We start from the raw sequence: 17,416 nt of genomic DNA, 5'->3' as shown, positions 1-17,416 counted from the left end.
AATAAGGGAAACTGACACTATGGTATAACTCTTCCACCACATACACCGCAACCTACATACTAGATTATTTCCAATTCCCCCAACTAGCTGCTGTCCAAAAGTCTGTTGACTACCAGATCCGCGCTGACACCACAGACAACCTAAGCCCCGAGGTACCTTATATTTGCGTTACAGGCCATAACTGGGGAAATGATTGCAGCTCATGGTCCGCGGCTGCCTGGAACACAGGTACCCCATGGGGCTATAAGCCCGCTGAAGCCTTAGATGAAAAGGATAAACACGGAACATCATTAACTCAACGATTAACCCTTCTTAAAATGCCCAACAATTACTGCAACTCCCGCTCAGGCTAAAAATTGCGCCATTGGCGTGCAGAAAGACGTAAGCTTTGCAAGAATCATATAGTATAACAATAATGATTCTAAGAGGGGAATGAAAGGGTTAAAGCTCGTCTCTGCTTCACATGTCATAGAATTGTTTGTGTTACAGAACTGTTTGTTCCAGCACATTCTTTGCTACTGCCCTTGTCCGTTATCTTTTCATACCGTGTGAATAACCTTCCTATTTGAGTACCAACTTGCCCATATATGCATATCCTTCCACTGCGGCAGTTCCTAGCCAATCATGTTATGTTAGCCCCCTTTGTGTTCTGTCCAATTAGTTATTGACTTGGGATATACACGCCCTAAATCCTTTCTTTTATATACTTTTGTTAAACAAACAATAAACAGTGTGAATCTTTACTGCTTGTGTTTTGCATGATACCTGTAGCATAAGGTTTACACTCACGGACGTCTAAGGGACTATCACATCGAGGGTTAAAGGAAAGAGGAGGAATCCTTTCAGGTAGTGTTAAAGATAATGCAAGATCCTCTGCATATCGGACATGCGTTCCGCTCTGAATCATCCCCACTTACTGCGACCTCGGAAATGTATCCCGATGTTTAGATAACTAGCTCCCCCTATTATAGATAATCCAAAAATGTGTGCACGGACGGTTCTACAGATCAGCAACGTAATGCTTCTGCTCTAGTTGTTCATGACGCTGTGGAACCCAGTGCTGATGTTTTCGGTGATAAGGACAACACCCCTACGCAGATCCCAGTTACCTGACAGTCCTGCAACATTTGTCCCTTCAGATCCTGAAGAGTGATCTGCCTGGTGCTGCCGCCGGCTTTCACCACCACCTGGCCCACAAATGGGGAGACCAGAGAGCAGAACCTCCTCACAGTGGGACCTTCCGGCATCTCTGAACACTGGGAATAGAAATATATCACATAAGACAGCGGTTACCAAACTGGGATGCCTTGGGGCACTTGCTGGGGTGCCTCGGGTTGTGGTCCAGGACCAACTCAAATTATTTCCAGTCAATGTAATAGGCAAATCAGTCCTTCTGGTTTACAATCATACAATATGCGGACAAACAATTCTCTTAATTTAATGTTTTTTCAGAATTTCTCAATAATACCCTTTTCCACAGAGGACCCGGGAAATTGTGTGTCTGTTACCTGGCAAATTACCGGGTCTCAGCCCGACCCGGGTAAAGAGCAGGGTCGTTTCTTTTCCACTTACAAATATCCCGGGTTGATGTGCGTTCATGTGCAAAAATCTGGATTTTTTAGGTCAGTAGAAAAGGAGGAGAAGAAGAAGAGTCTAGCCTAGGGTTCACGAGAGAGAAAAAAAAAAAAAAAGGATTTTAATTACCTACCGGTAAATCCTTTTCTCGTAGTCCATAAGGGATATTGGGGAACTTAGTACAATGGGGTATAGATGGAGTCCAAAGGAGCTGGCGCACTTTAAATTGCTTCAACTGGGTGTGCTGGCTCCTCCCCTCTATGCCCCCTCCTACAGCCAGTCTAGGTAAAAATTCTAAATAGATAAAAAGTAACTTGCGCCCTAGCTTCAACTCGGCAGATCTCCAAAAAGGAACACAACTCCTTAATAAACACAAATTTGAAAAAAGAGGCGATCTCCCAGCGATGCTATGTATACGTTCCAAATGGGTAGGACTCTTGTTCCTCAAACAAAAAACATATTATACAGCATGTTTGTTAGTTGTTCTAGATATGTCCACCAATGATATCCAAGGTCGTTACCCCCGGCAACTGACCTGTGTTAAATGCGATGCGTTCACATAAAGGTTTCTTTAGTACTTTAAACAATCCTCTAATCCACGACTTATCTACACCAGGCTTACCTTGAATATAAGCCCTATGTGCAATGAAAGGTATCTTTCTCCACTTCTGTTATGGGTCTACGGCCATTCCGTTCTCTCCACACAAAAAGTTTCCAATGACAGCAGATATGGTGCAAAAAAATGTCTTTTTTTATTCAAAAAGTTATCTCCCCAAACAATGGGGATAAAAACAGTTCTAAAAATGATAAAACAACAAAAGGGGTACCCTGTTTAAAAGAACAAAAGGCCACTTCCAATGGTACCGGTAGGATGGATAAGGTCACTTTCACCAATTCGGAAAAATTCCTAAGGGAAAAATTACCCACAAAGCAATGCCTACCACCATGGAAGATAGCTGTCCAGGGTCCTCCTTCCAATAAACCAACGCGTTTCGGATTTAAAATCCTTCCTCAGGGTATGCAGTGGAAGTGACCCCTTGGTCCTTTTATACCTGTCTGACTAAAACACATATTCACTACAGCCAATCAGGTTCCACTATTCCTAAAAACAATTATATTTTCCACATTTGGTTCTATAAATGGTATAAAATGTTTACATGTTTATATATCACCATATTCCGCTGTCTACTGTTCTTAAATACCTAACAAATCCATTAAAAAACGTTATTTCTTATAATTGGTTAAAAGGAAAATCTGATACAGATAACTGCAAACATCTTTCATTATGGGGAAACAACCCTCTTCCCGGGTGAAAACAACCACAATTTCCAGAGAGTCTATGTGTCACATGACACCACGTGTGTCCGGCCGGAGACCCGTCTCCGTCTTATGTATGTTGGTTTCCTTGGCAACCACACGTCCCTTGTTCACGTCATCTGCAGCGGCCGGAAACCCTTCTCCGCCTTGTATGTGTTGGTTTCCTTAGAGACCGCACGTCCCATACTCCCGTCATCTGCAGCAACTATCAGCCGGAAGTGTCTCTCTCTCGTAGCGTCATACTTCCGGTTAATGGACCGCAAATGCGGAAATCCAGTGCTCTCCATTGAACCGCATAACCACGTCCATGTATAATAAAAACAAAGGCAAATATTAATATTATATATAGAGCCTCTTGTCTTATGTATCCAAACGAAATACATTATACCATACCGGAATTTAATAGGTATAATAAAATAAAATATAACCCCATATTCCTATTTCTACTAGTCATGTGCTTATTTATTTTTCCTATATGGGTATTACAATGATTTACCATAGGTGTCTTAATAGGATTTATTTTTATTATAAAAAATGATGATACTTTTTCAATTAATTATAGTAGTAGAGGTTAGTAATGTATTACAGATACTAGGACATTTTTTCAGACCCTAGAAAGATCTACAGAAACCATTTGGTCTCAAAATCTAAATTGAGACCCTTTGGATATAATGTTTTAAGTTCGTAGATCTTCCTCATTTCTGCTTTCGCTAGTCTTTCCTCATCGTCATTCTTGCGCCAATTGGAATGAATGCTCATAATGGCGCAGAAATTTGTAAGATGACTGATGTTGCAATTATGTACATTTTTAAAGTGTTGAGACACACTGTGCGTCTCAAGGCCTTTTTTAATATTGCGGACGTGCTCAGCCATCCTAACCTTTAACGCCCTGGTCGTACGTCCTACATACTGTGTGCCACAAACACACTCCAAAAGGTATACACAATTCTTAGTAGAACAAGTAAGGAATTGTCTAATGGGATAAGTCAATATAACGGAATACAGGTCCACACAGACCAATTTGACTTATCCCATTAGACAATTCCTTACTTGTTCTACTAAGAATTGTGTATACCTTTTGGAGTGTGTTTGTGGCACACAGTATGTAGGACGTACGACCAGGGCGTTAAAGGTTAGGATGGCTGAGCACGTCCGCAATATTAAAAAAGGCCTTGAGACGCACAGTGTGTCTCAACACTTTAAAAATGTACATAATTGCAACATCAGTCATCTTACAAATTTCTGCGCCATTATGAGCATTCATTCCAATTGGCGCAAGAATGACGATGAGGAAAGACTAGCGAAAGCAGAAATGAGGAAGATCTACGAACTTAAAACATTATATCCAAAGGGTCTCAATTTAGATTTTGAGACCAAATGGTTTCTGTAGATCTTTCTAGGGTCTGAAAAAATGTCCTAGTATCTGTAATACATTACTAACCTCTACTACTATAATTAATTGAAAAAGTATCATCATTTTTTATAATAAAAATAAATCCTATTAAGACACCTATGGTAAATCATTGTAATACCCATATAGGAAAAATAAATAAGCACATGACTAGTAGAAATAGGAATATGGGGTTATATTTTATTTTATTATACCTATTAAATTCCGGTATGGTATAATGTATTTCGTTTGGATACATAAGACAAGAGGCTCTATATATAATATTAATATTTGCCTTTGTTTTTATTATACATGGACGTGGTTATGCGGTTCAATGGAGAGCACTGGATTTCCGCATTTGCGGTCCATTAACCGGAAGTATGACGCTACGAGAGAGAGACACTTCCGGCTGATAGTTGCTGCAGATGACGGGAGTATGGGACGTGCGGTCTCTAAGGAAACCAACACATACAAGGCGGAGAAGGGTTTCCGGCCGCTGCAGATGACGTGAACAAGGGACGTGTGGTTGCCAAGGAAACCAACATACATAAGACGGAGACGGGTCTCCGGCCGGACACACGTGGTGTCATGTGACACATAGACTCTCTGGAAATTGTGGTTGTTTTCACCCGGGAAGAGGGTTGTTTCCCCATAATGAAAGAGGTTTGCAGTTATCTGTATCAGATTTTCCTTTTAACCAATTATAAGAAATAACGTTTTTTTAATGGATTTGTGTTAGGTATTTAAGAACAGTAGACAGCTGAATATGGTGATATATAAACATGTAAACATTTTATACCATTTATAGAACCAAATGTGGAAAATATAATTGTTTTTAGGAATAGTGGAACCTGATTGGCTGTAGTGAATATGTGTTTTAGTCAGACAGGTATAAAAGGACCAAGGGGTCACTTCCACTGCATACCCTGAGGAAGGATTTTAAATCCGAAACGCGTTGGTTTATTGGAAGGGGGACCCTGGACAGCTATCTTCCATGGTGGTAGGCATTGCTTTGTGGGTAATTTTTCCCTTAGGAATTTTTCCGAATTGGTGAAAGTGACCTTATCCATCCTACCGGTACCATTGGAAGTGGCCTTTTGTTCTTTTAAACAGGGTACCCCTTTTGTTGTTGTTTTATCATTTTTAGAACTGTTTTTATCCCCATTGTTTGGGGAGATAACTTTTTGAATAAAAAAAGACATTTTTTTGCACCATATCTGCTGTCATTGGAAACTTTTTGTGTGGAGAGAACGGAATGGCCGTAGACCCATAACAGAAGTGGAGAAAGATACCTTTCATTGCACATAGGGCTTATATTCAAGGTAAGCCTGGTGTAGATAAGTCGTGGATTAGAGGATTGTTTAAAGTACTAAAGAAACCTTTATGTGAACGCATCGCATTTAACACAGGTCAGTTGCCGGGGGTAACGACCTTGGATATCATTGGTGGACATATCTAGAACAACTAACAAACATGCTGTATAATATGTTTTTTGTTTGAGGAACAAGAGTCCTACCCATTTGGAACGTATACATAGCATCGCTGGGAGATCGCCTCTTTTTTCAAATTTAGGTAAAAATTCTGCCCGAAGGAAAATGGACATACTTGAGAGAAGGAACACAAACAACGAGTGATCAGATTCACACACCAGCACACCACAACAGAAACCGACCAGCAACGGCTGGTAACAACAACAACAACAACAACTGACAGGTAAACTGTTTTATAAGAAAACCTGCAGAAAAGTCAACGCACTGAAGGGGCGCCCAGTATCCCTTATGGACGAGAAAAGGATTTACCGGTAGGTAATTCAAGTCCTATTTTCTCTAGCATCCATAAGGGATACTGGGGTATTAGTACGATGGGGACGTCCCAAAGCTTCCAGATCGGGCGGGAATGTGCGGAGACGTCTGCAGCACCGCCTGCCCAAACTAGGTATCCTCTTTGGCCAGGGTATCAAACCTGTAGAACTTCACAAAGGTGTTCTTCCCTGACCAGGTAGCTGCTCGGCATAGTTGCAAGTCCGAGACTCCACGGACAGCCGCCCAGGAAGACCCCACCGATCTAGTAGAGTGGGCCTTCAGAGACTGTGGAACCGGTAAGGCTGCAGACACATAGACCTTTGGATAGTAAGCCTAAGCCAATGAGCAATGGACTGCTTAGAAGCAGGGCAACCCTTTTTCTGCGCATCACAGAGCACAAACAGGGTATCCATCTTTCTGATTCGAGCCATCCTCTTGATATAGATCTTCAAGGCTCGCACAGTATCCAATGCCTCCGGAGGAGCAGAAGTGCCAGAACTTGACGGAACCACAATAGGTTGATTCAAGTGGAATGCAGAGACAGCCTTCGGCAGGAACTGCTGCCTAGTCCTGAGCTCTGCTCTATCTTCGTAAAAGACCAAGTATGGCCCCCATTCTGAGACACGCCTAGCAGAAGCCAGGGCCAATAACATTACTGTCTTCCACGTAAGGTACTTGTCTTCTACCGTCATTAATGGTTCAAACCAGGAGGACTGCAGAAATTCCAATACCACATTCAGATCCCAGGGTGCCGTTGGTGGTACAAAGGGAGGCTGTATGCAAAGTATCCCTTGCAAGAAGGTCTGAACTCCTGGCAACACTGCCAACTTCTTCTGGAAGAAATTAGAGAGGACTGAAATCTGGACCTTAAGAGAGCCCAGACGTAAGCCCATATCCACTCCAGCCTGCAGGAAACGTAAGAAACGTCCCAAGTGAAAATCCACAGAGGATACTTGCGCTCCTCACACCAAGAGACATATCTCCTCCAGATATGATAGTAGTGCTTTGATGTCACAGGTTTCCTGGCCTGAACCATGTTTGCAATAACCTTTTTGGAAAGGCCTTTGCGAGCTAGGATGTTCCGCTCAACCGCCATGCCGTCAAATGAAGCCTCCATAAGTCCAGTTAGGTGAACGGTCCTTGTTGAAGATCTTTTCTCATTGGCAGAGGCCAAGGTTCTTCAACGGACATGTCCAGAAGATCTGCGTACCATGCCATCCGAGGTCAGTATGGGGCAATCAGAATTGCCTGGACTCTGATGCCTGATTCTCTTTAGCACTCTCGGGAGTAACGGAATCGGAGGAAACAAGTAGACCAACCGGTAAGTCCACGGCGTTGTCAGTGTATCCACTGCTATCGCCTGAGGGTCCCTGGTTCTCAAACAATACCGGCGTCAGACTAGAATGGCCTGATCCCAGAGCAGAGAAGAGGCCTGAAGCAGAGCGTTGTAGACCGCCTGAAGTTCCAGAATGTTGATCGGAAGTAGGGCTTCGAGGGCTGACCACCTGCCCTGGAACTGAGCCCCTCAGACTAGCGTCCGGTGTGAGGAGGATCCAATCCTGAATCCCAAAACTTCGACCTTCCAGCAGGTTTAAGGACTGTAGCCACCACAGGAGGGAAATCCAGGCCCGAGGTGAGAGACTTATGAACCGATGCATCTGAAAAGGTGATCCGGACCACTTGTTCAGGAGATCCAATTGAAATATCCTCGCATGGAACCTTCCATACTGGATTGCCTTGTATGAGGCTACCATCTTTCCCAACAAATCGTATGCAAAGATGGATGGATATCTGATTCTGCCTTAGAACCGCTCGGACCACCTCTTGGAGCATCCTTGCCTTGTCCTCTGGGAGGAATACCTTCTGAGCCACTGTACCCAGAATCATTCCCAGGAACAGGAGCCGTAGAGTAGGCACCTGGTGAGACTTCTGCAAATTTAGAATCCACCCATGATGTGACAGAAGCTGAATAGTGCGGTTGATATTGAGCAATAGAAGCTCCCTGGATCTCGCCTTTATCAAGAGATCATCTAGGTAAGGGACGATGTTGATCACCTGGACTCGGAGCTGAAACATAATTTCCACCATCACCTTCGTGAAGACCCTCTGAGCCGTGGACAGGCCGAAGGGCAGTGCCTGGAACTGGTAGTTCAATAGGGCAAACCGCAGGTAAGCCTGGTGAGGTGGCCAAATCGGGATATGGAGATAAGCATCCTTTATATCCAGCGAAACCAAGAACTCCTGTTCTTCCAGACCCAAAATCCCTGCTCGCAAGGATTCCATCTTGAACTTGAAGACCTTTAGGTAAGGGTTCAAGGATTTTAGATTCAAAATGGGCCTTACCAGACCATCCGTTTTGGTACCACAAACAGGTTGCAGTAATAACCCTCTCCCTGTTTTTGCAGTGGTACTGGGACAATGACTTGGGACTGGACCAACTTCAGGATGGCCTGTTGCAGTGTAACTCGCATATCCTCCAAAACTAGTAAGCTTGATTTGAAAAATTGGTGTCTGTCAAACGCAGCATGTAGCCCTGAGAAATTAGCTCCTTTACCCAGGCATCCTGGCAGGAGCTTTCCCAGATATTGCTGAAGTGATGCAACCGAGCTCCCACCTTGAGATTCTCTCGGGGTGGGGGGGGGGGGGGACCATCATGCCAAGGTCTTGGTGGAAGCAGAGCTGGTGCTTTGTTCCTGAGAACCTGCAGCAGCTGGTTTTCTGGTCTTGCCTCTGGTGCCTCTTGCAGCATTTGAGGCGCCTCTGGCTCTTGACCTAAACCTAGCGGTCCGAAAGGACTGTAAAGACGGCCCCAGGTAGGAGCGTCTGGCTGGTGGGGCCCCAGAGCGGAGAAACGTAGATTTCCCCGCTGTAGCTTTCGAAATCCACGTATCCAACTCAACCCCGAATAGCCACTCTCCTGAGAAAGGAAGAGACTCCACGCTGCGCTTAGAATCTGCGTCCGCTATCCACTGACGCAGCCACAAAGCGCTGCGCACAGACACTGCCATGGCAGAAAACCTTGCATTAATAGCACCTATCTCCTTGATAAAATTACACAAGACTCGTGCAGTATCCTGAACGTGTTTTTATCAGTGTCACCATATTCACCAGAGACATATCCCCCGCAAGGCCCTCTTGAATCTGGCCTGCCCAGGTGTGAATGGCATGTGTCATCCAGCAACGCCTATCACAGGTCTTTGTGATACACCAGCTGCTGTGTAAAGAGACTTTAATGTAGTCTCTATTTTCCTGTCCTCAGGATCCTTTAGGACAGAGGTGCCAGGGACTGGTAATACCACCTTTTGAGATAGGCGTGAGACTGATACGTCCACAGCAGGGGGATCTTCCCAATTTTTCCTGCCATCTGGGGTAAATGGGAAAGTGCTTAGAAAGCGTCTCGTCACCTGGAACTTTTTATCAGGATTTTTCCAGGCTAACTTAAACATCTCATCTAGTTCCTTAGAATCAGGGAAGGTGACGCTAACCCTTTTCTGTGAGGAGAAGAACGACTGCTGTACTGCAGCGCCTTCCGCTGGCATTTTGAACACATCCCTGATAGCAAGAATGAGGGGTTCAATCCCCTGCGCCGGAGATGAATCCTCTGTCATAGGTTCCAGCTCCTCCCCCTCCTCCTGTCCCTCTTCATCAGAATCCAAGAGTAAGTCAGGCAGCCCACATTTATGTGGCCCTGAGCTAGGGAGAGGGGTCTGTGTCATCTGCCTTTGCAGTCAGGTCTGCTACAGCTGCCGTGTCTTCTATTTGCAGAGAGCTGAGAGGACATGTCCGTCATCATTTATTTTATAGCCACTAACCAGGATGGCTCGAGCCTCCCTCCTCCCAGCTGCCTCACTAGTCTGGGAGGACTGGCTACACTGTTTACATGAGAGGGAACCAGACACCGAGGGGGAGAATCTGGTATTACATACCATGCATCATTGGTGTTTTACCACGTTTATAGGAGACAAAACACTCACACACAAACACAGAGACACGGTACAAGCAAGCCTGCCCAGACTGGTATGCGAGTAGGAGACCCAGAGATAAAGGACCAGCACACCAAGCCTACCAGACTCAGTAAGACTGCAGGCTGTATTTTACACTGTGAGTTCGGTGTAACACCGGAGTTTTGTCCTTTTCAGGACTCTATTATAATGTAGAATAGCGGCTCTCCCCCTTACTAACACCCCTGTACCAGTTTCCTGTGTATCTGGAGTGTCCCTGGAGGAGCTGTGTGCCATGCTGCTGCTGGAAGCAGAGGAAGGCGCCAGGAAGCCGCTGGACCCGCTTTGAGTTAGCTCCGCCCCCTGTAGTGGCGCCGGAGCTATGCATCTTATTTATACTGGCAAATGTCTCCTGTGGTGTCATAGTATGAGTACCTGTTTCCACCAAACCGCTGGCTAGTCTACGCAGGGGGGCTATGGGATACCCTCACGGGGATGGGCCACATGCCGCCCCTGCGATCACGCTGCACCAAGAACTGGGGGACCCCCCTAGCGGGGACCCTGGTTTGTACTCACCACTCTTCTCATCTTCAGGCTTATGTTAGGGGTGTGCGGTGTGCTGCGGGTGTGTGCGCTAAGACACCTTACAGAGGCCGGTGACCGCCCCCCCAACACTCACGGTGCAGGTATATGTTGCCCAAACAGCATACCAAAAAATAAATAAACTGAAGAAAAATCCTCTGGAACTCCAGAGTGTGCATCCCCTCCTGAAAGCACATTTTTCGGAACTGGCTGTGGGAGGGGAGGAGCCGGCACACCCACTTGAAGAAATTTAAAGTGCACCGTCTCCTTTGGACACCATCTATACCCCATCATACTAAGACCCCAGTATCCCTTATGGATGCTAGAGAAATTATTATACTCTAGGGTGAACCACTGACATAATATCTTTCCCAATATTAAGGGCCGCATACACTAGAATGATAATGCCCAATTTCATCCGATAAATCGGGTGAAAAGTGGCAAATCGGATGTGTTTTACATCCGATCCAATCCGATGCGCGGTCCCCTGAGCATCGGATCGGAGCCCCTAGGTCGTTAGTGCTGCACTCGTGATATGTCGGATCCCGCAGGCATGGCTGGGATCGCATATGATACATCGTATGTAAAAGGACCACATACGATGTATCGTATGCGATCCTTCCGCCCGGGAAGCTGCCGGGCGGGTCAAGGGAAATCGTAGGCGACACGAGGGTCCGACATGTCGCTGTAGTTTTATGGGGCCCTTAACTCTATAATAATGTGTAGAGTTAAACACTGAATGTTTCTGAGCAGGTCCATGCCCGTGTAATAATGGGGTCATTCCGAGTTGATCGCTAGCTGCCGTTGTTCGTAGCGGTCAGGCTAAAAATCGTAATTTCTGCGTATACACCGCAATGCGCACGCGCGACATACGGGTACAAAGGCTTTTGTGGTTGTGCTCAGGTTCTAGCGACGTTTTCATTCGCACTGGCAGCCGCAAGAAAATTGACAGGAAAGGGGCGTTTCTGCGTGTCAACTGACTGTTTTCAGGGAGTGTATGACGTCAAAAAGCCAACCCTCTAATGTTAGAATCAACACACACGAAGAGTAAGTCCAGGGCTGGTCTGTTTTGCACAAAATGTGTTTGCAGGCGCTCTGCTGCACAGGCGTTCACACTTCTGCAAAGCGAAAATACACTCCCCAGTGGGCGGGGGAAATGAGTTTGCACGGCTGCTAAAAACTGCTAGCGAGCGATCAACTCGGAATGACCACCAATGTCCGTTAACATCAGCATTGGGGCAGTACAACAGGAATCAGATAAGAGACATCCAGCACATTGCAGGCAGGTAACATCCCTGCGGGAGAATCACCTGCTCTCCTGGGATGTCTCTCTATAGCCGGGAGTATCCCATTGCATGAATGGAACAAAAACCACCTACACATACATGTAGTTCCTGTTCTATAACACCCACAGAGACTGGTCCCTCTATAGAACACACAACCCCTAACACCCACAGAGACTGGTCCCTCTGTAGAACACACAACCCCTAACACCCACAGAGACTGGTCCCTCTATAGAACACACAACCCCTAACACCCACAGAGACTGGTCCCTCTATAGAACACACAACCCCTAACACCCACAGAGACTGGTCCCTCTATAGAACACACAACCCCCAACACCCACAGAGACTGGTCCCTCTATAGAACACACAACCCCTAACACCCACAGAGACTGGTCCCTCTATAGAACACACAACCCCTAACACCCACAGAGACTGGTCCCTCTATAGAACACCCACAGAGACTGGTCCCTCTATAGAACACACAACCCCTAACACCCACAGAGACTGGTCCCTCTATAGAACACACAACCCCTAACACCCACAGAGACTGGTCCCTCTATAGAACACCCACAGAGACTGGTCCCTCTATAGAACACACAACCCCTAACACCCACAGAGACTGGTCCCTCTATAGAACACCCACAGAGACTGGTCCCTCTATAGAACACACAACCCCTAACACCCACAGAGACTGGTCCTTCTATAGAACACCCACAGAGACTGGTCCCTCTATAGAGCACACAACCCCTAACACCCACAGAGACTGGTCCCTCTATAGAGCACACAACCCCTAACACCCACAGAGACTGGTCCCTCTATAGAGCACACAACCCCTAACACCCACAGAGACTGGTCCCTCTATAGAACACCCACAGAGACTGGTCCCTCTATAGAGCACACAACCCCTAACACCCACAGAGACTGGTCCCTCTATAGAGCACACAACCCCTAACACCCACAGAGACTGGTCCCTCTATAGAACACCCACAGAGACTGGTCCCTCTATAGAACACACAACCCCTAACACCCACAGAGACTGGTCCTTCTATAGAACACACAACCCCCAACACCCACAGAGACTGGTCCCTCTATAGAGCACACAACCCCCAACACCCACAGAGACTGGTCCCTCTATAGAGCACACAACCCCCAACACCCACAGAGACTGGTCCCTCTATAGAGCACACAACCCCCAACACCCACAGAGACTGGTCCCTCTATAGAACACACAACCCCCAACACCCACAGAGACTGGTCCCTCTATAGAGCACACAACCCCTACCACCCACAGAGACTGGTCCCTCTATAGAGCACACAACCCCTACCACCCACAGAGACTGGTCCCTCTATAGAACACACAACCCCTACCACCCACAGAGACTGGTCCCTCTATAGAACACCCACAGAGACTGGTCCCTCTATAGAACACACAACCCCTAACACCCACAGAGACTGGTCCCTCTATAGAGCACACAACCCCTACCACCCACAGAGACTGGTCCCTCTATAGAACACCCACAGAGACTGGTCCCTCTATAGAACACACAAGCCCTAACACCCACAGAGACTGGTCCTTCTATAGAACACACAACCCCTAACACCCACAGAGACTGGTCCCTCTATAGAACACCCACAGAGACTGGTCCCTCTATAGAACACACAACCCCTAACACCCACAGAGACTGGTCCCTCTATAGAGCACACAACCCCTACCACCCACAGAGACTGGTCCCTCTATAGAACACCCACAGAGACTGGTCCCTCTATAGAACACACAACCCCTAACACCCAGAGACTGGTCCTTCTATAGAACACACAACCCCTAACACCCACAGAGACTGGTCCCTCTATAGAACACCCACAGAGACTGGTCCCTCTATAGAACACACAACCCCTAACACCCACAGAGACTGGTCCCTCTATAGAGCACACAACCCCTACCACCCACAGAGACTGGTCCCTCTATAGAACACCCACAGAGACTGGTCCCTCTATAGAACACACAACCCCTAACACCCACAGAGACTGGTCCCTCTATAGAGCACACAACCCCTACCACCCACAGAGACTGGTCCCTCTATAGAACACCCACAGAGACTGGTCCCTCTATAGAACACACAACCCCTAACACCCACAGAGACTGGTCCTTCTATAGAACACACAACCCCTAACACCCACAGAGACTGGTCCCTCTATAGAACACCCACAGAGACTGGTCCCTCTATAGAACACACAACCCCTAACACCCACAGAGACTGGTCCCTCTATAGAGCACACAACCCCTACCACCCAGAGAGACTGGTCCCTCTATAGAACACCCACAGAGACTGGTCCCTCTATAGAACACACAACCCCTAACACCCACAGAGACTGGTCCTTCTATAGAACACACAACCCCTAACACCCACAGAGACTGGTCCCTCTATAGAACACCCACAGAGACTGGTCCCTCTATAGAACACACAACCCCTAACACCCACAGAGACTGGTCCCTCTATAGAACACACAACCCCTAACACCCACAGAGACTGGTCCCTCTATAGAACACACAACCCCCAACACCCACAGAGACTGGTCCCTCTATAGAGCACACAACCCCCAACACCCACAGAGACTGGTCCCTCTATAGAGCACACAACCCCCAACACCCACAGAGACTGGTCCCTCTATAGAGCACACAACCCCCAACACCCACAGAGACTGGTCCCTCTATAGAACACCCACAGAGACTGGTCCCTCTATAGAACACACAACCCCCAACACCCACAGAGACTGGTCCTTCTATAGAACACACAACCCCTAACACCCACAGAGACTGGTCCCTCTATAGAACACCCACAGAGACTGGTCCCTCTATAGAACACACAACCCCTAACACCCACAGAGACTGGTCCCTCTATAGAACACACAACCCCTAACACCCACAGAGACTGGTCCCTCTATAGAACACACAACCCCTAACACCCACAGAGACTGGTCCCTCTATAGAACACACAACCCCTAACACCCACAGAGACTGGTCCCTCTATAGAACACACAACCCCCACAGAGACTGGTCCCTCTATAGAACACACAACCCCTAACACCCACAGAGACTGGTCCCTCTATAGAACACACAACCCCCAACACCCACAGAGACTGGTCCCTCTATAGAACACACAACCCCTAACACCCACAGAGACTGGTCCCTCTATAGAACACCCACAGAGACTGGTCCCTCTATAGAACACCCACAGAGACTGGTCCCTCTATAGAGCACACAACCCCCAACACCCACAGAGACTGGTCCCTCTATAGAGCACACAACCCCCAACACCCACAGAGACTGGTCCCTCTATAGAGCACACAACCCCCAACACCCACAGAGACTGGTCCCTCTATAGAGCACACAACCCCCAACACCCACAGAGACTGGTCCCTCTATAGAGCACACAACCCCCAACACCCACAGAGACTGGTCCCTCTATAGAGCACACAACCCCCAACACCCACAGAGACTGGTCCCTCTATAGAGCACACAACCCCCAACACCCACAGAGACTGGTCCCTCTATAGAGCACACAACCCCTACCACCCACAGAGACTGGTCCCTCTATAGAACACCCACAGAGACTGGTCCCTCTATAGAGCACACAACCCCTACCACCCACAGAGACTGGTCCCTCTATAGAACACACAACCCCTACCACCCACAGAGACTGGTCCCTCTATAGAACACACAACCCCTACCACCCACAGAGACTGGTCCCTCTATAGAACACACAACCCCTACCACCCACAGAGACTGGTCCCTCTATAGAACACACAACCCCTACCACCCACAGAGACTGGTCCCTCTATAGAACACACAACCCCTAACACCCACAGAGACTGGTCCCTCTATAGAACACACAACCCCTACAGGGTGTAGTATGGTATGCCGGCAGCCGGGCTCCCAGCGACCAGCATACTGGCGCTGGGAGCCTGACCGCCGGCATACCGACAGCGTGGCAAGCGCAAATGAGCCCCTTGCGCCACGCTATTTATTCTCCCTCCAGGGAGGTCGTGGACCCCCACGAGGGAGAAAATCGGACGGTATGCCAGCGCCGGTATACTGGGATCCGGGATCCCGTCAGTCGGCAACCTGAAGACCACCCCCCCCTACACACATACAGACAGGTCACTTTGTATAAACACACAGACAAGTCCCTCTATATAATACACACTCCCCACACACACACACACACACACACACACACACACACACACACACTTCCCTCTATATAACACACACACACAGGTCCCTCTATATAAACACGTCCCTCTATATAACACACACACACACACACACACACACACACACAGACAGAGAGACAGGTCCCTCTATATAACACACACACAGACAGGTCCCTTTGCATAACACACACGTCCCTCTATGTAAAACACACACACACAGGTCCCTCTATATAACACACACAGACAGGTCCCTTTGCATAACACACACACGTCCCTCTATGTAACACACACACGTCCCTCTATATAACACGTCCCTCTATATAACACACACACACACACACACACACACACACACAGGTCCCTCTATATAACACACACACGTCCCTCTATATAACACACACACACACACACACACACACACACACACACACAGGTCCCTCTATATAACACACACAGGTCCCTTTGCATAACACACACACGTCCCTCTATGTAACACACACACACAGGTCCCTCTATATAACACACACACACACACACACACACACACACACACACACAGACAGGTCCCTCTATATAACACACAGCCCCTGCACACAGGTCCCTCTATATAACACACACACCCCTGCACAGACACAGGTCCCTCTATATAACATACACACACAGGTCCCTCCATATAACACCCCCCCACACACACACAGGTCCCTCTATATAACACACACACGCCCTCCCTCCCCCACACAGATTAGATCCTAACTCACTGTGTATGTCTTCTTGTGCAGAAAGTCAGAACTCCGGACACCCCCATACAACTCAGCACTTGGCCTCCTCTCTGAACGTTTTACATGAGAAGGACTATTCCATTTGTAATATACAGGGGAGGACATACTGACCTGTGTACTCTATGTAAGTGCAGGCGTTCCCGGGCCCGGAATAAACCATTTGCAGTTCGGAGAGGGCAGGACAGTGGGTCAGAGAAGGGGACTGCTCCAGCTGAGGAGGGGGGCACATCTCAGTCCCTGCAGTTTTTGTTTCTTAAAGTGAAAGAACTGCAGCTCATACTCCCTCTTGTGTAATGTCCTCAGTCACAATTAAAACAATTTTAACCACATGAAGTGTGTATTGCTTACCCTGGCTTCAGGCGCCCCAAATCCCTATCACTATTTTTATTTTTAAATCTCTGTATCAAGGTAGTAGCCATAGGGGGTCATTCCGAGTTGGTCGCTCGTTATTTTTTTCTCGCAACGGAGCGATTAGTCGCTAATGCGCATGCGCAATGTCCGCAGTGCGACTGCGCCAAGTAAATTTGCT

The 17,416-nt window shown here is 47.4% G+C and overlaps 1 protein-coding gene across 3 annotated transcripts in view; it reads right to left on the bottom strand.

Moving 5' to 3' along the window:
• Window positions 1–17,031, bottom strand: part of NEIL2 (nei like DNA glycosylase 2) — a 39,776-nt gene extending 22,745 nt beyond the window's left edge. Inside the window, exons 1-3 of one of the 3 annotated variants that reach the window (XM_063915103.1) lie at window positions 16,867–16,912; window positions 1,509–1,658; window positions 1,110–1,256 (exon numbers count right to left, since the gene is read on the bottom strand). In XM_063915103.1, coding sequence (XP_063771173.1) covers window positions 1,110–1,247 — 138 coding nt within the window. In that variant the 5' untranslated portion in view covers window positions 1,248–1,256; window positions 1,509–1,658; window positions 16,867–16,912. Of the gene's footprint in view, window positions 1–1,109; window positions 1,257–1,508; window positions 1,659–16,866; window positions 16,949–16,998 lie in introns of those variants that run through there. The other 2 variants (XM_063915104.1, XM_063915102.1) reach the window with 2 other exon arrangements.
• Between the last annotated feature and the right edge of the window lie 385 nt (window positions 17,032–17,416).

This window comes from Pseudophryne corroboree, chromosome 4 (genome assembly GCF_028390025.1).
Source record: "Pseudophryne corroboree isolate aPseCor3 chromosome 4, aPseCor3.hap2, whole genome shotgun sequence".
Classification (NCBI taxonomy): domain Eukaryota; kingdom Metazoa; phylum Chordata; class Amphibia; order Anura; family Myobatrachidae; genus Pseudophryne; species Pseudophryne corroboree.
The sequence above is the reverse complement of the archived record's forward strand: the minus strand, read 5'-3'. Positions and strand labels throughout refer to the sequence as shown.